Source organism: Centroberyx gerrardi, chromosome 12 (assembly GCF_048128805.1).
Source record: "Centroberyx gerrardi isolate f3 chromosome 12, fCenGer3.hap1.cur.20231027, whole genome shotgun sequence".
NCBI lineage: Eukaryota > Metazoa > Chordata > Actinopteri > Beryciformes > Berycidae > Centroberyx > Centroberyx gerrardi.
Window position 1 is genome coordinate 10803351 of NC_136008.1, and position 25683 is coordinate 10829033.

A 25683-nucleotide genomic window follows, 5' to 3' on the forward strand; every position below is an offset into this window, starting at 1 on the left:
TGCAATCATGACTAGTCAGAAGTGGCGTTAGGACTCATGCACGGTGTAACTGAACAATTTCTTGCACGCTCATTCTGGACAGGATAGAAATCTCACTGCAGATGTGCTGTAACATCCTGCTGGCCCCACACAAACACACACACACACACACACACACACACACACACACACACCAGCTCCTGCATTATAGGAGTGGTAGTTCTCACCAGGGGAGCGCAGTCGAACTGTAGAATAACATGCTGTAAGAAGACCAGCAGGTGGGTGGGCCGTCCCTTCACCTGCTCTATACTGTTGAAGTGTGTGCACTGGTCATCCACCACCTGAGAGAGAGAGAGAGAGAGAGAGAGAGAGAGAGAGAGACAGACAGAGAGAGAGAGAGAAACACAAAGAGTGATGATTGAGGCCAATGGTTAAATTAGATTCAGCTGCCATTGCTGTGATAAAAGTATTATATCAGTCACTCACATCATTCAGATCATTCTCAAAATCCTCATCCTCGGCCCCGATGATGCTCATGGCTGGGTTAGAGCAATGAGCCCCAAACACACCCCGCTAAGGAGGGAGAGAGAGAGAGGGAGAGAAAACAAGACAATTAAGGGACATTATGGATTGTACTTTGAACTGTTAGGCTATCTCCTCGATGTCCTGAACCCCGTGCAGAGCCAGACACAAAGCCAGACGATGGTTTGGACACGCTGAACTTTCCCAGTGAAAAATAACAGCAAGCGGAAAGAGAGAAAACTTCCCACCACCCAAACCAGCATCCTGGGGAGAGAGACGGGCCTGATGTGGCACACTGCTTATGGTCCTCGAATTAGAACCACCTACCCATGGTCTGCAAAAAGACAGTCAGCGCATATCCAGTGTGAGCAGGATCCCATTCATATAAGCCGAGCGAGGCAGAGAGAGATAAAGCATCAGCTACAGGTAAAAGCAACAGCAGGAGCTTTGTATGTTTGTCACCGACTGCTAACTCACCTACTGTCTATTAAAAAAAGGGCAAATTACTTTAGTGAACTATTTGAAAGAGGCAAGCATAGATAACACTGACACAGCATCCAAAGTTTACGTCCCTTAAATTGAACAATGAAGCTACTGGGAATGGGAGGCTGATAAAGAAAACGCAATTAAAAGGTTTTGGACTAAAAAATGTGGACTATTTCATTAAGATGGGGGGGGCTCTGTGAAGTCTCACAGTCCCCGTCGGGCCACGCTAAAACATTTAGGTTGGGGTTGAACCCGGGGGGAAATGATTCAGGGTGGAGCACGCATTGCAAAATAGCGTTTTCGATGCGAGCTTTCTTGGAAGTTTGGCCAAATTTATCCTCTGGGATTGTTTTCCAGAGACTACTTCTGGGCTCAATAACACGCTCAGCAGAGGGCTTTCCTGTAGATGCCATGTCGTAAACCCTCCAGGCCTAAATATGTAACAGAATGGTGTTCTGAAATTAAGGGCTTATGCCAATCCTTTGCCTTTGAAATCCATGAATAGGATAGCATGCTTCGGAAAAATAAAGGTGGGGGACTGCTGGAAGAGATGGGGGTGAGGAGTGACCAATTCACCCCACCGCCTCCACCCCCCACCCACCTCCCCTGCACTCACACACACCCAAAACACACACAAACAACACACAGCCCTTGTATTCTGTCTTGTAAAGGCCACAGACCAAGAGCCGCCACCAGGGAACACCCAAACAGTGACACACACACACACACACACACACACACAAAACCCTGCCAGCTGACACACCATACAACACTCACCGTTGTCCAGTACTAGCTCAAGACATAACTGAGAACTTAGAGAGGTGTATGTACAGAGTCATCATGTGCAAGGCAAAAGTAGTGAGAGGAAAAAGTGTGTCCAAATGTCCCTGAAATAAAAGAGAGCTTGGAGAAGTGGTTACTGTTGTGAGGACAGTTTTGAAGATTTAATTTGGAACATTTTTATAGTTTAGTTCACTGTTAGAAGAGAGAGTTAAGAGTTATATTCCAAAACGCTACGTATCCATTTCAGGGGGAAAAGGCAAAAAAGATAAAATAAATCATTACCTGAAGTTCATAATTCAATATCTCTAAAACACAGATGGTTCATATGTGCTCTATATTGAGCATCTCAATTTATTATCTGTTGTCATTTACATTACTGTCTCATCTTGGAATACTGGCTGTTTTGCACTAAAATATGCAGTCTGTTCAGTTTTGTTGCCATTATGTGTTGTTTTATGTCTACTTATTGCTGTGTTCATCTATGTAGCAGTGCTATTCCATTCCAGAAAAAGCATTTTCCACTAGCCCTTGTTATGTGGCAATAAAGATCCCATTTTATTCTATACAGTGGTGTTTAGGGGTCGAGTTTAGGGGTTAGGGAATGTAAGGCAACAGAATGTCCGGACAAGTATAGCAACCAAAGCGTGTGCGCACGTGCGTGTGTATGTGTGTGTGCTTGCATGTGTACAAGGCATGCTTACGAATGTGTGGTTATGCAGGTAATATAAGACTATGGGTGTGTTATAAACTAGGAACTGAAAAATCAATTAGTGGTGAGAGAATAAAAGGAAGTGTGAATGTGTGCAGGCCTATAAATCACAGCTTTAATTCAGTGAATGTGTACAGTGTTGGGGGGGGAGAGCTGACAAATTCTTTGGAGGTCAAGGTGAGTTCTTGTAGGGAGAGACACAGAGTTGGTGGGACAGGAGGAAGAGGGAGAGAGTGTGTGTGTGTTAGTGAGAGAGAGAGAGAGAGAGAGAGAGAGATACAGAGAGAATGTGTTCATTCATGGTCAGATCCAGTGGGCAGCGGGTTGAGAAAGGCCAGTGTTGGAACAACATGCGTAGGAGGGGTTAGCAAAACAGAGAGACACAAGTCTGTCAGGGCCATGAGGAGTGCGCATCTGCACACACACACAGTCACACAAACACACACGCATGCGCACACACAGTCACACACACACAAACACGGGGACACGCCTCCTCTTTCTGACACACATGACCCACCACCCAGTGCCTTACCAACAAAGTGAACCCACTGATGCCACCATACCACCTTACCAAGACGCACAGCAGCACCCACTTTCCAATGGGTATCCAATGTTAGCTACGTTATAATGACGACTACAGCAGCAGTGACTGCTTAGTGTTGCACACTTAAACCTTACTGTTTCCTGGTGGAAAGATCGAATGCTTTCACTCTTAGACTCAATTTAGTCAAGATGAAAAGGTGCTTGTAAAACCTTGGGAAAGTTGTTCCTTATAAAAACAATGTTGCTACTATGCTAAGCTAATCAACACGTCATTGTGCTGAAGCCAATCCCTTGTTATTGTTATGTCTTGGTTGTTATCTGTGTTACAGTAATGCATGCTCATACTCGCAGTGGTAAACTAGTCAGAGGGAAGCTAATTATGGTTACTCAGAGGGAAGCAGGGAAGGTCAACCCAGCACCAAATTGGGGGAGACTGATCTAGCGCAGGAATTCTCTAGTCTGACTCTCAGATGGCTGGCACTGGGAGCCTCCCCTGCCCAGAAGGACACAAGTGGTGCATTCCAGCATATGGCATGGTTCAGACAAGAGATGGAGACAGTGCGTGAGTTTCAATGATAACCAGGCCCTCAGGTCTTCTTCCCTTCACCTCCATTCACACATGACAGCTGGCATAAGCTCCGACCTGTGAGGGTCTTTCCAAATAACGGGTCTTAGGGGAGAGGTAACAAGCAAACAGAGCTTGCCAAGGCTGATATGGACATGGCCCAGTGAGAAAACGAGAGGACACTAGTTTACAGTTTTGGACCAGGGCCGAGCGTCCCAGAAGTGCAGAGAGCAGCCCCGCAGCTCCTGAGAGTCGGCAGCTGCGCCCCCCCCCCCGATCCCTCCCCTCCCTCCCATCACATTCCAGCACTAACTAAGTGTCAGGTGGCATCAATCTAATGATAGCTATCAAGCGTACGTGCCTTTGTGAGTGTGTGTGTGTGTGTGTGTGTGTGTGTGTGTGTTGAGACTGAGAACGTACATGGGAGGGGGCTGTTCCTATGCGAGTGTGGGGAGTTGCCAGTGTACATATGTGTGTGCTCTATGACAACTGGTCTGTATAACAGCATTCCTCTCCATCCTGACTAGGCCATGTTTCAATACTGTACATGAGCATTGGAAATATCAGCACCTGTTACATCGGGCCTCTTTCTCCCCCTCGACCTGAAACATTCGGACAAAGCAGTGGCACAGTGTAACATTTCATATTTCCACCAGGTCAGTAAGAGGCTAAACTGCAGTCTAATAATAACTGAGTCACTGTTACACCAGCTCTTATGCAAACCCCAATCCCATTGTGAAACCGTTTCGTGAAACCACTCTGACCAAAGAGAGAGTTTAGGGTTCAGAGCGGTCACCTCACCCCATAGTGGGCATCTTCACTGTCCATACCGCAGCAGGAGGGGCCCGCACCTGTCAATCAAGCTCCTGCAATGACATCACGGTGACTGTCAGAGGGGTGTGTGGGAATTTTGATAGAGTTGGACCAGGACCAGGCCCAACAATGCAGAGTGTTATTCACCGGTGCCAGTGTTCCTAAATGCTTGCCAAATGACACCGCAGTGAGCGCCGCAAGGTGTAATAAGCTTACAGGAAAGATAGTACACAGTGATATGAGAAACAGTGGATGAATCAATTAGACAGCATTCCTGACAATAAAGAGAGTGAACAACCCAAGTGAAAAAAAACACAGTGAAGGTACCTACTGGTGAAGAAGCGCTCGAGATATAGCTTCCTCTTCTGAAAACATAAAACTAGAGCTTCATTCATTCCCAAGTTCTAGGTGCACCTGGCCTCCAAATCCATTGTATAAGCATAGGTCAGTGTTCTCTCATTACACCCGGTCACAATAGTGTATGTCCTGTCCTCTATATGCTATGAGTGCATCGTCCTAAAATAGCCCAGCGGCTAATGGCTATAGCTTGCTGTGTTTGTACTGCTGTTTATCTGGCTCTCTCATCAGGCCAAAGCCTCATTACCAGCGACTGGGGGATTCTCTGGGGTCCTACTAGCCCCGCTGCTCCTCCGATGGCTGCCCCCTAAGGCGCCTGAGCAAAAGAAAAACGGGGGAGAGTGGGAGGTGGCGAATGGGGAGGCACACAGACGGGAAGTGGGCGTAATTTCCTCAGGAAGCTATCAGAGCCATTTCCTGTTTGACCTATCTGCAAGAGTCACATCGAGAGAGACAGAGAGAGAGAAAGAGAGAGAAAGAGAAGAAAAAGAGAAGAAAAAATGAGGGAGACCACAAGAAAAGTGAGAGTTAGGTTAGAGGAAGAATGACAGAGAAAACTGTTTCAAACACACCTAAGGTGCCACTCTTTTCTGAGCTCACATACGAGCCAGAAAAGGAAGTTGGCACTGCAGCGCGAGCGAAACTGAGTGATACAGGAATGAGGAACAGAGAGCATATGAGAACAAGTGTGAGCAGCAGAGGAAGAGTGTGAGCAGCAGAGGATGGCCTAAAACTGCAGGGTTCCTACACATTTTCCATCTCTAAATTCCATACGTTTTGCAGACCTTGGTATCTGGACTGGATTTTAAGATGGTGTATAGTATGATGTATGACAACGGTGACAGGGCAATATGACTTTGAACTAGTCCACACTCCAATGCTGGATTTTTCTACACAACAGCAAATAGAAAAGTAACTAAAACAACAGGGATGTCCTTAACTACATAAAATGTGTAGTCATATGTGCAACTGAACAACATTATTTTTTTCCATGTTTTTCCAGGCTTTTGTGAAATTCCCACATTTCAAGACCTGGAAATTATCCAATTCTTTTCCCATACTTTTTCTCACTTTCCACACCTGCAGAGTAACTTCAGTTACTTGGACTGTAAACATGAGTGTGGCTGCTAACACTAGCCTGTACAAACCCTATAGACTAAACAGAAAGAAAAAAGCAAGGGGCCTAGAGAGGAGAGAGAAAAAGGAGGAGAGCGGGAATGGAGGAGAAATTAAATGAGGGGACACAGCAGCAGGAAATGAAGAACAAGGCGGTAACAGTGGAAAGAAAGAAAAACCAGGCAATGGAAACACAAGTGTGAGAAACTCTGGAAAGTCTAACAAGCACTTAAGTATCCAGAAACAGTTATCAAGGATAGACCTACATCTGAACGCTCACAGCCTATGCATCTGCTTCCATAATAACAACACACACAAACACACACACAAGCACACAAACACACACACACAGCCTACAGCCTAAGAGGCCTACTCAACTAGATGCTTCCAACCTTGACCAAATGGTTTTGGCTGCAGCTGGCACGGCTGACAGTGAGCTAGCACCTCTGTGAAAACAGACCTAGGGGCAGCCCTGTCTATACAACCTGTGTGTGTGTGTGTGTGTGTGTGTGTGTCCGCCTTTATATTCAATATGGCTGAAACAGCAGGCTGTCACACAGAAACAGGTTATATAACTGGAAGGTGTGCACGTGTGCACACATGTAAGCATAGCCTAAATGTACATGCAAACTATGAATTTGTGTGTGTGTGTGTGTGCGTGTGGCTGTCTGGCCAGGGTTAGAGCAGGGCCTGAGGTGTAAAATGCCAGAGCTAACTCAGTTTAATAAAGGATAAGCTGTGGGCCACAGCCACGTGTTTCCACACCACTGGGAATGACCGAGCCTAGGCCACAAAACAAAAAAACCTGACAATTACTATAGCCTCAGTTTAAAGGCTTTACTACACTACAGAAACAAAACACTAGCATATCAGATTATTCTTCACGCACTGAACATGATATAAGATAAGACTCTAATCAATTCGAAGAGATAAGATGTTTCAAGATAGCAAGGCCTGGTGTGACGGCCTGTCTGCCTGTTAGCTCGATGAGGTAAAAGGGCACAAGACCGCACATCAGAACATCACAGAGGGCAAACTTAGTCTACAAATCACTTCGATGAACTGACAGCAAGCAAACAACAGAGCAGGCAATACACTGTGAGTGACCTTTGACATTTTGGTTATGTAACAAACGATATGGGTCGAGAGAGAAGAACAGATTGGAGTGAAGATAGTGTAGTACAACAGAGTGTGGGTGCTAGGGAAGTGTCAAGTCGATGTGCGTGAGAGAGAGGGAGTGGTGCAGCTGTGGCGAAGGTGTGAGAATATGCACTCTCAACGTTTTCTCCTCCTCTTTTCTTTTTTCTTTTCTCCTCGACAACCACATCCTCCTCTATCTTTTCAACCATCCCTTCTTTCTGTCTGTTTCATCTCTATAAATCTTGTTTTTTCACTTTTCTCTCTAACTCCCTCCTCCGCCTCCACCTTCAACCTAAAATAAGCGCCCCTTGTACGATCGCTCCAAGACAGCCGGTGCATTCATGGCCGGGAGACAAGGGCCAATTATGTAATTTAACGACCATTACGTAGTGGCTAAAATAAGATTATGCCCAATAGCGCAGGAAAAACAGAGGCAGGTCTTTTCATTGCTCCTCAGGATCCAACCTACCATGTTGTTCCCTCCTACAAGTCCAAACGACCCGTATTGTTAAATCTCTGGGCCTCCCCATTTCACAACTATTCCCTCAATTCTTTGCACCACTTTTCACATCTCCACAGCAACATGCATTAGTGGAGAATTTCACTGCAGAGCGTCACTGACCTCCTCTTCATATAATTTCAGTTGAGTAGACATTGCATTCAACCCACATCTACATGTCGTCAATTTGGAGCAGAGAGCTTTTTAATGATGTTGAATTGCCCCATCCCCCAATCTCAGCGGCAGCCTCCCCAAGCGTATGTTAAGCATTTTGAAGATTATGTTAACAAGGCATCCCAAATAACAAGCTACTACTCTGTAGCTCCGAACGGAACCTCCTCCTCCCCCCTTGATGCATACGGCCAAAACACACAGGCCTATACATACACCAAGGCTTTCAACAGCGTGCTAATACTTCACTTCACTTTCTCTCCATCTTTCTCTGCCTGTATTCCTTTGAGCCAAAACACACTCCCCTCTCCTGCCCCAGCCAACTGCCCCCCCCCATCCTTTCTTTCTCCCTTTATCTCTCTTTTTCTCTAACCCCCTCTCTCTCCCTGTCCCCATGTAGAGGTCATTGGCTTCATGGAAACATTTGATAGGCCAGGGCCAATCGACTGGCATGGATTGGCAGCTCGCAGTGAACCTCCAGCTTGGCCTAACTGCTTCCATATGTGTGTGTGTGCGTGTGTGTGTGTGTACGCGTGTGGATGGAGGGGTAATTGCTGAGGCCAAACACAGAGGCCTTTGATTAGCATTTTGGACAAGGAGAACTGCCTCTCATTCATAAGTCAGAGTGTCTATGTGTGTGTCCAGTGTCCATTTGCAGATGATTTCAAGATGATACCAAACAGAGCAGCAATACCCAGCTGGGACCGAAGATTTCTGGAAGGAGTTCAGCCTGCCCAAAATCTAGGCTTCTTCTGAGGTAAAGGTTGCCGAAAATGCCCCTGTACTCACACACAAGCACACACCTTTGTCCATGTTGCCGACCTAACGCAACTGGTGTGCAATCCAGATATGCAACATTCTTCTCTCCCTCTCTCTCTCAGGCTAGGCCTATTAATAAGGCATCAACGGCTAGCCTAATCTTTATCCCAGAGCGGTTCTCTATACTGATCAGCCTAACCAAAATCTAAATCCATATCCATGTCTAAATGATGGCTCCATCTTCAATTAGCTGCCACTCAACATATGCTAAACCTAAGAGGATTCCAGACCTTCATGTTTAGGAGTATACAGCCAACTAATGCATTCAAACAAAGCAGGCCTAATGCACGCACAGTATTGACACATTTATTACAATATAACTCACGCAAGATCTCTCTTCTATACTGTCAACATACTGTCTGTGACTCTTAACCCTACACACACTGTCCCAGACTGGAGGGTCCCTTTCACCCCCTCTTACCCCCCCCCCCGTCTCTCACTATCCAAGAGTAAACATCATCTATGCAGCCTAGCCTCGCTTTTTCCACCCTGACCCCTCGAATGAAAGAGCTCATTCTCTCCTTCCTTTCCTTTCCTCCCTCTCTCACTCTCACACACACACACTTCAGCTTTCCAGCCGTCCGTCTGACTCACGCTTGGACAGACGCATGCAGCTCTTTCCATTTCCTACCTGTTTGGGAGTATGAGGCACAAGCTGCTGCACTCTGGGCTACACTTGCACAAAGTCCTATTAGCAATAAGTGTGAGGACACATACACAGAGATTGGCTGCATTCATCTTGCCACTAAAGGGGTCATTCAGTGGTCGGGGATGTCACCAGGGTGCACATGTCACACACACACACACTTCTACTTTTCATACTGCACACGGGGAGCTTTAGCTGTCTAGTTTGACTCTAATGTATGAGGCAGTCCTGAGAGACAGCGGGGAGATGACAGAGATTGGTAGGTGAACACACTGAGCTCCCTGTGTTAAGCTGGAATACCTGTGTGCTAGCTTAACGCGAAAACCATTGCCCTGTAAATGAGCTGATACCATCTTTCCATTTACCACATGACTGCACTCAGCAGTGACATTTACAGGTTAACTTTGCCACGTGTACACAGCCTACAACGTGCAATCTGAAATTAAGTCATCGTGAAAACAGTAATCAATGTTTTGCCTATGTTTTTACAGTCTGCCTGCTCTTTACTTATGTTCCTGCTGGGTGGGCGAGCGGCAGAACAAATCAGTCCAAATAGAGAAGACTTGTCGGACTACGTTCAGCTGGCAGGACTGCAATTTTACAGTAATATTATGGTACTTTCTTACAACAACCTGGAAAATCCCATACCATTACATCCCCATATGCATACATGGGCGCTTAAGACTTCATTTAATACGTGCAAGCACATAGGGAAATGCAACTCTTGCACACAGACAGACACACCCTACAAGGTGTCACCTTGCTCAAGGCAGGGATGAGCTGTGGTTTCAGATACTTTTGTGTCATAGACGCAGTAGAGCATAACACCACATACACACACCTCTATCTTTACCCAGCTTCACCCCGCTGAGCTCATCCAGGAGGAATCAGTAGATTTCACTGCTGAGCTGAGCACACTCATCAGTGGAACATTTCTCTGGACCCGCAGAGAGAGAAGCAGCCAGTCCGCTCTGTCTCTCATTATCTGCTGCCTGTGCGTCAATCTAACTGCAGCCAGAGAAGAATACCTGTGCTCCCTTTGAAGTCCAAGCCTAACTACAGTAAATTATTAGCTGGAACCCAGCTTTAGGCCCTTGGGACACCCCCTGGCCGTTCCACTGCGGGTGCCATTACCTGTCATTCCTGTTGTTGGGTAGCTCTCAAACAGGCTAACAATTAGGCCTACTGTTATGCCACGCTACAGCACTATCCAACTTGATCTTCCTAGCCTCTGAGGGATAGTAGATGTGTGTGAGTTTATGTAGGCCTACAACAATAGAGAGGGAGAGACAGGGAGGGAGAGGCAGAGCAACTCAGATTAAATAGCCAACATTCCTTTAAAAGGAAGAGAAGGTAGCCTTTGGGCTCCAGACAAGCCTGCACTTGCAAAAGGAAGGGAGAGAAAGGGAGGGAGAGAGAGAGGGAGAGGGAGAGAGAGATGACAAGTGCTGTGTGGTGTTCCTCTAGTCTAACAGAGCGAGACAGGAAGTGGCAGGGCCTGCTTCACATGGGGCCTCTGGGGTGCAGCGGCTGGCTGGCTGGCTGGCTGGGAACACGTCACAAACCCTCAAACCGCCATCTGCAACCGCCCTTAACAGACACATGGCACGGTCTAATAATGAGCAACTCCAATCAATATCAGCACTTACTGGAATTACGTGTTTACCTCCACAGAACTCATGCCTGTCGACTGAAGCAGCAGAGGACTAAAAGTCACACAGACACAAATAAGGAGACCTAACAGCCTGAGAAGTTGTTGTTTGAGGAGTTCAGTCAGCGCCTAATGAAAACATGCCGCCGCACTGTCAAGCACAACCCACGCTGCTGCTATTCCAGCTTCATATTTTTGGTTTACGATTACAGTCGGCTAATAAAAACACACTAGATGTAAGGCTCAGTTTCACTTGCTGTGAGAACAGGTCTGTGCTCTAATTCTCGCCTTTTCTGTAGCCACCGTGTTGACTGTGACTGTGTTTCATATAGTGAAAACACATATGGGTAATCAATAACATGTAGACAATAATTATTGAGCTTTGTCTGCACTGCCTGCCCCCCCACCCCACCCCCAATATACAGTATATAGGCTATTTGATGAGTGAGGGGTGTGAGAAGAGGGGGATTTTAGAAGTGATGAGAGAAATGGGAGGGACTCAAATGTGTAGCGCCTCTCTGTAGCCTCGTTTCGTGTAGTAGAAACACAATGTTGACACATAAATAAGGAGCTGCATGAAAAATAAATGCATTCAAAGGCTATCCATCCTAATGATTATCTCGGCTTGCCTAATCACAGTGGTGAGATGCCTTGCCTCGACTGGACAGAGCTGAAAATAACAAATAAGACAATTTAAGAAGAAGAAATACAAGCAGGTTCCTATTCTACAGCAATATTTCCCTTACAAAGAAACATAGTAACCCTACAATATATTTTGGAAGGATACTATACCATAGAAGATAGGGGAAAAAATGCAATAAAATAGCACAAGGTCACTATAAACTCTCTACTGAGTACCACAGACACAGTATAACCCTTTAGGAATTTTACAGTGATTTGTTGTTTGGGATAAGACGTAAAAAAGTCAGTCGTAAAAACGTAGATGGCTTTGCCAGAAAATACAGACGGCTCAGCTGCTACCTGAAGTTGCAACACCCACATAACTGTGACTTCCATGCTTCTAACACATAATTCAGGTTGCATGATCTGGCCAAACGTGTTACATTGCTGACATCAATTATCCATAGGTTAAAAAAAAGGTTGCTATCAATTGATTTTGGTCCAGAGAGAGCTGCAACATTTCATCCAAACACAACATTCCTCCATCTGGACGCTACTGTCTGCTGCTCGGGCTGTAGGGGGGATAAGCCATTTCTCTCGATAAACCAAATATTCCTGACGCTTTTTAATAAGCGAGCCAAAGCTCACAAAGTGCTCGTCCTTTACAGCGTCCATTTGCATAACGTTAAAACGGTGTACTCACCTCTAAAAACAGAGAAAACGACAGACAAAACGTCTATTAAGGTTTCCTGTTCGAAAGTTGTCGTGTGTCAGTGGAAAAAAACATTGTACGCGGAAGTACAAATCCAAATGCAAAAAAAATTCGCAGGATAATTCACAGACAACGAAGTAGGCAGTTGCATAAAATGTCAGTATTTGGTCTTTATTAATAATCGAGCACAATACGCCCACAGCATGTAAAAACTGGTTATATTGTAACTTTCCGCCTATGCCTTCCTTTTAGGCTGTCAAGTGAAAAAAAAATCTCGAAACGGGTTGTTTCCGCACTGTGTTACACAGTAACCAGTCCCCTCGCTGGCAGAGCCGACACTGATACTGAGGGATATTAGAGGTGTTAGGCCACATTTCCCATGCATATTATTTCTGTTTGTACATGAGCTACATCTTGTAAAAGCTACATATTAGCCTTTTAAGACTATTTAGCCAAGAGGTGTCAACACCCTGTGAATGTGATGTGCACTTACAGAAGCCCATGGCCTTGTCAGCAGCATCCAACACTTTGCTAATTCCCTGAGTCTGATATTTATTTGGAAACTTGTAGGTTACATTAAGTCACGTGAAGCCTTTTGTGTTGCATATTCCTGATTTCTCTCTGTTGTCTTCAGCACCAGTGTCTGGGACGCATGCATTGCAACAGCCTACAGCAATGATAATTTGTTTGCCTTTTTGTAGGTTAGTAGCTGATTCCTCAACAGCCACGATTTGTAATTATACATAAATCGCAATTTATTTTACTTTCATATCCCCTTTTTGACAGGCTTATCTATATTGGGCTATAAACATAGGCTTACACACACACACACACACACACACACACACACACACACACACGCACACACACACACACACACACACACACACACACACACACACACACACCACTGTGCAGCCAGTCTGCAAATTACACCTGCATGCACAACAAATAAAGAAAAATAAAAATCTGTTTGGCCTGAAGTCACAGCAAATGTTTACAGAGTTTATTGCTCAAATGAAACTTTGTTCCCTCTTTGATTTCTGCAGGTTTGCCTGGTGATTCGCTGCTTCAGCTCCATCCCAGCTTCACTACGCCACCCTGTGGAGAAAAGTAGGTACGACCTCACCCTGCTCCCTCTGCACATTATATTGGCCTAACAAATTATTATACCTATAGATACTAAAGTGACCAATAACCAGTCCACATAAAACTATATACTGCCCAGGGAAATCTTAAGTTTTCTGACTGGAGACTCAGATTAGCTCAATTGAAGTTGTATTATAAACCAATAAAGTGTTTATCTGGGCCTATTTTCAATAATAACATTTTTGCCTGGATACTGGAAAGCACTGCTGGGTCTTCTTGAGGTGTCATGGCTCTGATTGAATCTGTGATGGGAGGTGCCCACTTGATAACCTGAATGAAACACACTCAACACACACACCCTGTATCATTTAGATGCGGTGGCCTGTGAATGGTGCCGTTCTCTATTTTAACATCTGATCTGGACTTCTGACCTGTGTGAATTCTCACCTTGAATTATAGCACAAGGTATTGCAACATCACACCCTGTGTGTTTTTAAATGTGTTATTCAGCTTTCTTCTTTATTTAGGTTGTGTTCATTTTTTTGTTCATATTTGTTCACGTTTCACGTTTGTATTTATTGCTTACTTGTTTTTCACTTGTATATTATTATTGATGTAAAGCACTTTGTAACACTGTTTTGGTAAGTGCTCTATATGTAAAAAGATTATTATTATTAGTAGTAGTAGTAGTAGTAGTAGTAGTAGTGTGCAGAATTTTTTTTTACTGTGACTGTTATCCCAATCTTTATATATCTTGTCAAGTGGGGAGAGCAGGAATGAAAGTAATACAGTAAAGGCACAAACTTAATCAACCAAATTAGAGACAAATTCAGGGCTAATTTAGTTTCTTGCAGTGTAATTTCTAAATAAAGTGAATTCAATGCTAATTGTATATGATAGAGACTGCTTTTGAGGCTGTTTAATTATGTTGGCCTTTTTTTTTTCATTTTTGTATAACACCATCAGCATAACACACTATACATTATATGTATCAGTCATCCAAGGTCTATTGATTATTGTTCCCATTTTGTGAAAAATTCAGATTAGTGTTAAGTGTGGGTGAAAGTGTAGCTTGTTTCAACATCAGTTTATAGCACTTTGCTTTGACAATACCAAACTTTGCAAATTTCATATTAATTTCTTCATAACTTAGCACTACAGCTAAGCTAAAATAAGTTAAGAGCCAGTCATTTCGCCCCATAACCAGCACATACTTGATTATAATTTGCAAATCAATTTATGACACACTGAAAATATTTTTTGCATCATCACTGGTATCACTACAGTGCAATCCTTCCCACAATTGCACAAATGTCAGACTATCATTACTGCTACTGTTGATCCTCATTGCTGTCATCCCTGACATGACAGTAACAACTACTGTAAGTCTTTGCATTTGAGTCAAAACGAGGCAGAATTGACAAACAGCACCAAAATTCAAATTCCCTTAGCAATTAAGTTTGAGTTGTTTTTGTCTCAACGCATATTTCTAACTATAGAGGATTTAATGTAATCAGAGAAAAACAAATAAAAAATGCTAGTTTCATCCCTGCTCTCTAAGACATACAATAGTATATACATGAGGTTACACCTGTGGCGGCCATAATGATATTGTCCTCTTTGTTCCTGCAAGAATATAGTGGTGTAAATATTTAATTGATACGTGATGGACAAGCTGCAATTAATTTCAAACATTACGATAGGAATTTGACGAGCAACAAGCCTACAAAGGGAAGAGTCATCTTACCTTTTGTTGTTCACTGTTACTGTTTCACACAATGAATCCACTGAACGAACTCAACGTCAACAACAGTCCACTATCCAGAATAATGTTTATTGCTTTTGAAGATATTAATCTTTTCTTCTTTTTTGCACTTTCCATTTTTCCTCTTTACAGTAAAACAAAGAGAAGTGACAGGTAAAACCACTGCATTGTCATTTTGGATGTGTACACACACATACACGCACAAAGGAAATAGTATTTACAGCTGTCAGTGTACACCATACAGAGATGACTGGAGGCTTTTCCTGTAGCAACTCAACAAACATAGAGCTTTACATTAACTTTACAATAGAGCTTTCACAACTAATCGTACTGTATACCGCCACTGTTTGACAAACCATAGGCTATGAAGGCTATGAAGCTGTACAATATGGGCTCGTATTGCACTCTGTGCTGAGAGACAGGGCCGTAGAAAGGATGTTGGTCATTAGATCTGGGTAGAGCGAAGATAAACAGTTTTTTTTATTATTTTTTTCCCCACTTTTAATGTCTTCAAGCAAACCTCATTGCCCCGCTGCTGGCATGGACAAAAAGCATTGATTGAAAAATAATCAACAACAGATTTTGGAGGGAGGGTTTAAAAATAAAATGCAGAGACCAATATTATTCACATTTGACTAATTACAGTACAGTTATACTGGGTGAATGCTAACTATAAAAATAAGTCTACCGGCATATTTTAAACCCAAAGGGTTCGTACATGGGGCATCTGCCAAAATGACCAAAGGGCACAATTAACTGGGGTTGAGAAAATCTGAGACAATTCCCAGTGTGAACTCTGTCCTTATCATAGAAAAACATCTTCAGAGTGCAGATCTTCTGCCATTAATAATTTAAACTTTGATACACCTAGGCTTATCATTTTTCCAACATTTTTTTAAATACTGAATTAAATCACAACAATACAGCTAAATCTTATAATAGTGAATAATAATTAAATGTAATGTACACCATAATAAAATATATACACAGAAATATTCATACAAATTCTAGATTGGCCCAGCTCCCTCTTCTCTCTTTTTCTTTCCCTTTGGAAAATATGCAGGAAATACTTGAACCACAGGACAAAATAAATACTCACAGACTATCACAGTTATACGCTATCAGAAATATGGATTTTCCCATTCAAATAAATTTGCAAGAAACAATATAATATCAAAGTAACAAGTAAGTGCATAATTGACTCTGGGGCTAAAATCTCAACAACAAGATGAAGGAGAAGAGTAGATTTCACTGAATGAGACCAAGTTGGAAAAGACCACTAGGTGGCAATGTTTGACTGTGTCTTAAAAGTCATACAGTGATATACTTTAAATCTGAAGAATTACAGGACAAATCTGTAAAATTGGATCGATTTGAGCATTATTTGTTATTCTGTTCTGTTAGTATAGGGATGTTGTTTGTTAATGTTTGTCAAGGCAGGCAATGCTGCGTTGTAATTTACCACCTCACTGCCTTCTATCATAGCTCAGTAGCATACAACAAATTGTAGAGTACTGCTGGCAAAGCGTAAAACAAGTCTACAAGCCATGGAACAATAATTCGGTGTGAGAGATAAAAACAGAAGGGACAAGATGGTAAAACAGACAGCCAGTGCCATAAAAACTGTACGCCTCATGTATGCTGAGATGGACAAGTCACTAGCATAGTGGACTGTATGCAAGTTAAAAAGCTAGATAGAAAAAGAGATGGCAAAACACTAATTTCAGAAACCAAGAACATAACTGCTTTCTTTCCTGGGAAATGTCTATCAAAAGAGATTGGGGCGCAGTGAATGTGTAAGTTGCAAATTGAGAATAAAAAGCGCAACAGTGTCTCCGAGAAGTGAAAGGAGAGAAAAAGAGAGGTATATAGAGAGTAGACTGGCAAGATGGTGGACACAGAAGAGAATGTATTAGCTGTGGATCATTTTGAGAGTCTCTGTCTCCCTGTGTCTTTCATGCAGAGCCATGGAAGGGGAGAGGGACGGAGGAAGGGACGGAGGCGGAGGAGTGATGGGCACCAGGCTCTTCAGAGGATGGGGGGACACTGGAGGGGGGATGGAGGAGAGTGCTGGCAGCACACCCCCTTTCTTTCCATCCAACAGGATCTGTGATCGGCTCGCCAGCCTGGTTTCCTTGCCAGTGCCAAATTCATGCTCGTTTTCGTTCTCCGAACTGCAGTCGCTCAGATCTGTGATCTCCAGGTCCGAGTCCGACTCCGGGTCTTGCTTCACCCCTCCTCTCCGCTCCGAGGGGCTCTGCTGGCCCGTCCCGGCCCCGGCTGCCAGGCTCACCCCTCCCAGCCCCAGCCCGAGCCCCAGGCCCAGGCCCAGGCCCAGGCCCAGCCCCGTGCCAGGGGGATTGGCCTCCGCCCTTTCCCTGTCCCCCACCGAAGCCCCTATGTCCGTCCGGCCGATCGCCATGGTCCCCGGGTAGGGGGGGAGGCAGAGTCTGGGCGGGCCACCCGCCGTGCCATTTGTCCCTCCGGTTTGTCCCGCCGCTCCCCTCTCACCCCCGCCTGCCTCCCCCGGGGGCAGCAGAGAGGAGAAGGGGTGAGGCAGCTGGGAAAGGCTGCTCTGCAAAGGGTTGGGGTAAAAGTGGGAGGGGTAGAGGGAGCCAGGGGGCAGTTTGGGGCAGTTGTTGAGAGAGAAGGCCCCTGGGAGGTAGGGGTTGAAGCCCCAGGGGTAGTCAAAGGGTGGGTTGCGAGGGTAAGGGCCCAGCAGGGACGGGGGTTTGGAGTAACACGGGGCACCTAGGACAGAAAAGATCCAGAGACGGAGGTTAGCTCTCACAAGGGCCAAAGGTTTCTTGACATACAACATCCAAGAATGTTCACTAATTATGCTCAACGGTATTAGCAAGTCTAATCAGAAGCCACGGGGGCTAATTCTGGTACGGTTGCTTTCAACAAAAAAAAACGTGATGGTTCATTTATGCATGCCAGTACTATGTAGTACACCCACTTCAAACTGCTACAAACTAGAGATTCTGCATTGCGGAGAAAAATGCAAAACTTCACAGACAAAAAAAAACAAACTGATGAGGCATCAGAGTTTACATCCATCAGGTGATATATTATTTTGGTATATTAAAAAAGAAAAGACTTCGAGAAATTCTGCCACTGTTTTGAATGCGTATCACAGTGGTGACAGTCTCCTCGTCAAAAAAATCCAGTTGAGGAATAATAAATGATTGCGATAGAAACCTAGTCCATGTGCTAGCAGAGGTTAAGTGATTGACAGAAAGCAAACTTGCAATCTGTCCATCTCTTGTTCCCCCACTGTTTTGACATGCCACTGTATCATATTAGATTAGGCAAAAACCTTAAGGTATAGCAAATAAGACAGTGCACTGTGTTTGAATTCGGTTCCTTGTAAGCATCATTTGATAACAGAAAAAGGGGGTAAATTTGAGGTGATGCTGGAATTCAATTTTAATGAACAAACAAAAGCATTGCCTCTCAACCTACTGTACTTCCTTCCAACTGACAGCCAACTCAAAGATTCTCTCTCTCTTTCTCTCTCTCTCTCCCTCTCTCCCCCCTGCTCCCTCTCTCCCCCTCTCTCTGAGTCTCACTCTTTCTCACTCTCCCTCTCTCCCCTCTCTCTCTTTCACTCTGTTATTTACTATGCAGGGCTAATTTGACAGTGGTGAAGTCTCTGTGTGCTGGGCCAGGAGTAGCTGGCAGACACATGAATATTGAATCAGTCAGGCAGGCCTCACTTGCTTATGAAAACACAGTAATGGGCGCCCACAGGCCACAAACTGAAGCCTGCACCCTCAATTAGGGCCTTCCTGCCTGGGAAGGGATTAGGACAGCGGGGACACATGGGAGGGAGAGGAGGGTGAGAAGGGAAGAAGGGGGGAATAGGACCTGAGGACAAACAGAATGGAGGGGGGGTTCAGGTTGTGTGATGGGGAGTGTGTGTGCACGCGCGTGTGTGAGTACATGCATGTCTGTTTACACACTAACTCAGTAGCTCTGCAAAGTAAGCAGACACACACTCACACACATTCTGATGCAGCGGCACTGAAAAGCACGTACGGGGTGTACAGAAATATAAACAAAGGCAGATGCGTAAACACACATATATAATCAAGGAGAGCAGACACAAACAAACACGCATCCGTGCTGCGTTGACACACAAATGAAGTATCCACTTTGGGGCATGCTGAAGTAGAGGAGGGCAAATGCAAGTGATCATACTGAAATTGTGGCTGATTTGTTCATGCCTTCAGTTTCCAACTCGCTCTAACCGCTGCTGATATGCATAATTCACAGGCCAACCTGGCCTCTCTCACCTGAAGGACAGCCTTACTGCAGGCTGTAATGGGACAGCCATCTCTCTTATTTCCTTTAACAATAAATGTTCATGCCTCCCTATATCCTCATTCTTCTCCCTCCTCTCCTCCTTTTCCTCTATCTTCTCCTCCTTTCTTTGTTTAAGTCTCCTTTCTGTGCATACTCTCTATACGCCTTATTCTCTTTCTGTACTATGTAATTCTAAATTTGTCATATTTTTGCATGGGCACTAAGGGTGTCCGACTAACTTTCCTCCTTTTGTTTGATTTATTTCTCAAAATGTCCTCCACCTCCGTCACGACACACCGGCACGTCTTCTTAACTCATCCTCCACCGGTCTATCTCACCTGAACTGAGAAAGGGGAATGCGTCCAGCCTCAGCTTGTCTCCCTCTGGGCCCGGTGCTGTGGTTCCTCGATCAAACAGGGACGTCCCTCTGCCTGAGTCTGGCAAACGAGGAAACAGGGACTGTAGGGCCTGAGAGAGAGAGAGAGAGAGGGATAGAAGAAGAAACAGAGCGGAGAAAGAGAGTACAATGATCAGTTCATGTCATTTAAAAAAAAAAAAAAAAAAGAAAATCTAATTTCATTCCAAAACATAGCGCATGTATTCCTATAAAGCCGCCCTCCCATGGCGATGGCTCGTTGTGCAGGGTGAAGACATTTGATGGCAGCGGCACCCCACAGAGTGTGATGCAAACAGTGACACAGCCGCAGCAAGGACAGGATAAAAGCGGGTGCCATGGGACTCGGAGGAACGGGAGGTAGCAGGACGCAGAGGCTCAGAGACTCAAAGGCAGGAAGAGTACAGAGTCAAATGGAGGCCAGCGATTAAGAATGTGGGTACAAAGGATAAATGACGAGAAAGAGAGGGATTGCGGGACACTTTCTGACCGCACATGGAGGGAGGAGTGTGAGGGGACAAAAGGACGGATAGGACTGAGATCTGAGAGAATGGCATCAATACAGGATGTAGTGTGGCTGCGTGCGTATGTGTGGTTTTTTTTTTTACTGCAGTGTGCATGTCAATTGCCGTGTGCATAGAGGTATTTTAAAATAAGTGAGGAGGAGATAAAATAAATGGAGCAGCGAGAGAATCGAGGGGGCAAGGGGGGATTTTTTTTTTTCCTAGCAGGACTTTGGATCAATAGTATCTGTCACCCCTCAGCCCCAAGTTTGAAAGGCGAGACTGTACTCCCAAGCTGCATGATCTGCGTTGCTTAACAAACCGCATTAATGACCCGGCATTGATCTGATCTGACGCGACCCTTTACTTTCTATTTCTTTCATTTTCAATCGATGACAGATGGATACGCCATCGGAGACGGGGATGAGAGAACGGAGGGGATAACGTCTTCTTTTGTTTTAAGGACAAGTTAAAACCGTCCCCCTCCACTTTCTCCTTCAGCGTCTGTCTCTCCTTATCCCCCTCTTAAGGATGGCACAGACAAATGATGGATGAATCTCTCTTACTGTAGTTTTAAGTTATGTGCACTTTCTGGAACATTTCTTGTCTAAAATAAAAAATAACTCACAATGGCAGCAGGTTAAAATACAGCACTCTACAATACATGTGTACAACAACTCGGACAAACACAGTTATGTGGTTTCTTCCATTATTTAGTCTAGAATTTGAAACATTTATTACATTTATTTTATTTTTATTTTTTTCCCTTTTTGATGGACCCATCAGTAAAGTTATAACATTATATTTTCAAATTGAATGAGGACAGTTTTATTCATGTTTCACCTCTGGTGTTCTGATACAATTTATCTTTGTAAAAATTTCACAATCTCTCAGGGCAAATAATAAGTGAATTCTATTCTATTACGACCACTGCTTCCATTAGAGACATTGAATAAAAGATAGAAGCGATGAATACAACCCATCCTCTTTTAAAAGGAGAATGCACAGCAGGAGCCCGGGAACTACAACAGCCAGATCACTAGAGTGAAATGGATTTCAGTTACCTGAATTAAATCATGATTAATAAACAATTAAGGTTTGGCTATCATGTCTCGCTATCACTCCTGCTTTTCTTCTTTTTCCAGCTTTTGTATTCCCTCCATATTTAAATACAGGTTTTCATTATTCCTTGCTGTAGGGCTGGTTACTGAATTAAGTGCACAATACTGAAGAATATGTAGCTCATCATTACAGAAAACAAAAAAAAACCCTGATATGTAAGATGGGCAAATTTTGCTGGTTCTCTGCCCCCCATATTTTAACCTAGTTCATCGCCTCATCTCTTCCCGCCTTCCTCCCTCCAATCAATCTCATCCTCTCCCAATCCCTCCATCCTCCCCTCCATACCTCTGGGCTGCAGTCCGGTGCGGCGGAGCCCCCGTTGAAGTGATTCTGGGCCAGCAAAAAGGGAGAGTTGGCCATGTCCAGGAGGGGGTAGTTCACCAGCACCACCTTGCTGAAGTTAAACTTGTAGGTGAAACGCTTCCCTTTGGTTTTGTGCAAAATGCGCTTGTTGTAGTAATACCTGTGAAGCAGAGGATATCAAAGGAGGAAGGGAATAAGATGAGGGGATAAAGGGAAAAGGAAAAGGAAAAGAGGAGGAAAGGATTAATATAATGCTCGCATCAAGGTTTTTGGTTTTATCCCTAACACAGAGCAAAAGTAAACAACTCTAGTCCTGTAGGGCCAGAGCTATGCTGATTTCCCACTGTTTTTATTTATCCCCTCCTTCCACAAATCAATTCATGTCTGGCTGCCTCGATCCAATACAATATGGTTCTATAAAGGCAAATTTTATTCTTCTGTTAACAGACAACAAGTCAAGAAGCTCAACTCCTGTGAATCAGAGGTTGTGCACCCAATGACATACAGCAGCATTACCAATGAGCAAAACTAAGGGCTGCCGCCGTGATGCATAGGACTAGTTATCAATTCAAAAATAATACTGTATTGATTTGGTATTGTTATCAATTTTATGGCATAAAAAGGTATCAAAAAGCTTAAAAATATTGGCTTCTACAATGAGAAACATTGTTTATGGGCATTTGTACTGAGAACGGAGTAAATCAATTGATTTCAATTTCAAAAACATAAGGCATGAACAGGTGCATGTTAATGTTAAATTGAGAATAATTTACTCTATTGAATAATGAAATGTGCTTTCATTTAGTGAAGAGATATATGAAAAAAAAATGTCGTCAACCTGGTATTGAATTTTAAGTATCAGAAGTAGTATTAAAAAAATATCCAATGATATCCAGCCTAAGTGAAGTGTAATGCATATGAACTCAAGAAGCTGTCACTGTCTCCAGCAGCAAAGTGCGTTCACAAAGAGGTGGGACAACAAGAGACGTCTCCACGGTAACGACCTCAGGTGTCTCCCGCTGGGCATGTCGAGCTGTGTTTCCTGTGCCACCCACTGAGGTGTCACAATCTACAGTCTGCCAGGATGCCAGCTTGTTCAACAGTAAAGGCAAAACACGGTGCCATCTGGCCCAGGTACGGGGCTGAGTGTTCAGGTAAGGAGGAGGGCAGGAGGGAGGCTGCAAATTGAAAAACCTGGGGACTTGTTACGGCGAGATTGTAGTTTTAATCGTGGACGTCATTGTTTGCCATGTTTAAATTTCTTTGTTTCAAAGTGACCACGGTGTGTGCAGCCAATACAGAGCGCATTACACAACCTCAGCATTAAATACTGGTAACGAGCGCCTCATTATGCAGACATACTATATCAACAAACACAGCAGCGTGTATCAGCATGAATCCACAGTGGTTGGGCCCAGTGCAATGATGTGTACGTGTTTTGCTTTGCGTGGCAATTGTGCCGTGGCCCTTAATTGAGCAATTAAGTGAGGCTAATTAAGAAGGCTAATTGTGGCCCCAGCCAATTCATAACAATTAGACCCTGACGACAGCCCCCATTAACAAGAGGCCAAAGGAAAGCAGAGGGAGGGGGTGGGGAGGGGAACAAGTCTGGGTACTGTCATTTGCATAAGAAAACTGTGTGTGTGTGTGTGTGTGTGTGTGTGTGTGGGTGGGGGTGACGTATAACGCTGAAGGTATGTGGTATATAAGGTGATTGTTTTAATCACCTTCGGCAAGTTTGGTGCCAAGCAGTTTTTCTGAAGTGAATTCTCAGGAAGCCCAAGCAATTTCACATGGGGGCTTAATTTTGAAATCTCTATTGAATTTTTTATTTGGCGGCTCAATGGTGAACTTTCCATTAGGATGTCCACAGATAAGGAGAAATTGAGGGTATTGACATTCCCCAGGAAAAGCCCAATCTTTATCTTTCCATTTTCACTAACAGGGAGAAGAGAGATGTAAGTGTGGATTCAGTCCAACAACAGTAAACAATGTCTCAACTTATGTAAACAACGGTCTGATAAACCGCTTGATTTATTTGATAAGGATAGTTGTTGCTGACTGACATTCACAATGTAGGTGCTGTCCGATGATGACATGATGTCTTGTACGAACACATACATATACACATGAACACACAAGCATAAACACACGTTTCCCATCATACCTCAGTGCCCTGCTCAGCTTGTCATAGTTCATGTGAGGTTTGCATTTCCTTATCCCCCACAGCCGGGCCACCTCATCTGGATCCTTGATGACAAACTCTCCGTAGTCGCCCTGCCAGGCGATCACCCCCTGGTACTCCTCCTTCTGCAGCAGCTCCAGGATGAAGTGCCACAGCTGGATCTGTCTGGAGCCGGGGCTCGACTCAGGCTTGTAGGCCCAGTCTGGGAAGGCGATGCCTGGGCAATGGGAGCAGGAAAGTGGGAGGATGGGGTTAGGGCCTGTTGTTTTTCCTGGTGCTCGCCAGGGGGATTTGCTGTCCGGATGACGGATGAGTGATGGAGGTGAGGGATGATGTGTTTAATATCACAGCACGTGCCTTGAGCAATGTTAGTCTGTGCTAATGCCCTCTGGCCTCAACAGATTGGTCAGTGGGATGATGACAGCTCTCTGGGAGAGATCTGATTGATGCTACTGGAGCCTGAATCCTAAAGGCTGACTGCACATACATCTGATAGAATTAACTAGCTCTTTGACTCATGCTAAAGTAATCCTGGCACTAACTAGCCTCAACACTAAGGACATATAATACTTAATTTGTTCAGCAATGTATTTGTGTGTGTGGTTAGTTTTCTTCTTTAATTTGGACGTTATGAATTCTCTTTATAATGCTGCCACTGTCTTTAAGCAGTAGTAGTACTGAGACATCGCTATAATGATCGAGTATTATCGTGATTTTGATGAGTAAAGTATTATCATAACTTTCCTAAGTTATGGCTGTCCAATTTTGCTCAGTTTACACACCTGGGTCTGGCTTCAGAATTATGTTCAAAGACGTCTGCAGATGCAAGGCTATTTTCAGAATGAAATATGTGCCTTGTGGCAGATCTGATGCAACAAAGCAAGATTACATCAACGCCTCTTGTCCTCCCCAACCTGAAATGGCTTTAAAGGACCTGCTGTTTCAACCGAACACGACTATGGGACTGACCTGGCGTCCAGAGGGCGGGCACCGGGGGGAGCAGCAGATCACTGACGCAGTTACAGTCCATGCCTCCACAACACCTGGAATAAAGGAAAGATAGGGGAGAGATGGAAGAGAGGGAAAAGACAAAGTCGACCATGATTACTAAACTTGACTTTTGCACATATACTTGGCACATATACTTCCTAAATAATGAAAAGGAGAAGAGAGAAGTTTCAGAGAAAAAATATTTGTTAAAGTCAGAGTCAAACCAACTGGCCTTGTCAGTTTATTTTAGTGAGTTGGAAGAAAGAGTTGAAGAGTGTAAACTTTGTTGAAATGATAGTTGGTGGGAGTCAAACTGAAAATTGAGGTATTGCGTAAAGATCTGAGGGTGTGATATGGCTTTAAAAACACACCTTAAATCAATGTGAAATATGACAGGGTTGTGTTTCATATGTTTTGGTAGAGCTCAGGTGTTTGATGGAGGTGATCTTTGTGTGGCCACCGGAGGCTGTGTCTGATGCAACATGGTGGACATCCCTGTAGTGCATTTATGAATGGGAGAAATTAAAGGGACCTTTGAAGAAGCGAGATGATGCAGTAAAAAAATACTGTTTTAATGTGAAATAAGGCTTACTTATTCCTCCAATTGAGCGGATTTAAATATAGGAATAAATATACATTGGTAAGGAGTGACTAACTGTAAAATGAGTCTTTATATGGTGCTGCAAATATAAATGTACAGTTATTTTGTAAATGTTTTTTCATAATATATAAACAATAATGATAATGTTTAGGTTATGTAATGTAACCATATGATAAAGTGAAGGCCAATAAATATATACTGATGTATATGTGTAAGTTTCCCGTTTTGTATCACATACCAACATTATTACAGCTGCATTACCCAACAATTATTAATATTTTTTCTGGT

At 44.0% G+C, this 25683-nt stretch overlaps 2 protein-coding genes across 8 annotated transcripts in view; both read right to left on the reverse strand.

Annotated features, from left to right (window-relative positions):
* The window catches only part of arhgef1 (Rho guanine nucleotide exchange factor (GEF) 1), a 35643-nt gene extending 23246 nt beyond the window's left edge, over positions 1 to 12397 (reverse strand). For 5 of the 7 annotated variants that reach the window (XM_078287350.1, XM_078287349.1, XM_071908054.2 and 2 more), the window contains exons 1-4: positions 12124 to 12397; positions 4389 to 4453; positions 466 to 552; positions 207 to 320 (exon numbers count right to left, since the gene is read on the reverse strand). In XM_078287350.1, the coding sequence (XP_078143476.1) occupies positions 207 to 320; positions 466 to 552; positions 4389 to 4415 (228 nt within the window). In that variant the 5' untranslated portion in view covers positions 4416 to 4453; positions 12124 to 12397. Of the gene's footprint in view, positions 1 to 206; positions 321 to 465; positions 553 to 4388; positions 4454 to 4731; positions 4769 to 12123 lie in introns of those variants that run through there. The other 2 variants (XM_078287351.1, XM_078287352.1) reach the window with 2 other exon arrangements.
* Positions 12398 to 16898: 4501 nt separating this feature from the next.
* Positions 16899 to 24834, reverse strand: erfl1 (Ets2 repressor factor like 1). Its single transcript, XM_071909731.1, has 5 exons — positions 24774 to 24834; positions 23787 to 24021; positions 21602 to 21779; positions 19636 to 19765; positions 16899 to 17737 (listed from the first exon to the last, which is right to left on the reverse strand). The coding sequence occupies exons 1-5, from the start codon at positions 24832 to 24834 to the stop codon at positions 16899 to 16901; spliced, it is 1443 nt and encodes a 480-aa protein (XP_071765832.1).
* Positions 24835 to 25683: the final 849 nt, after the last annotated feature.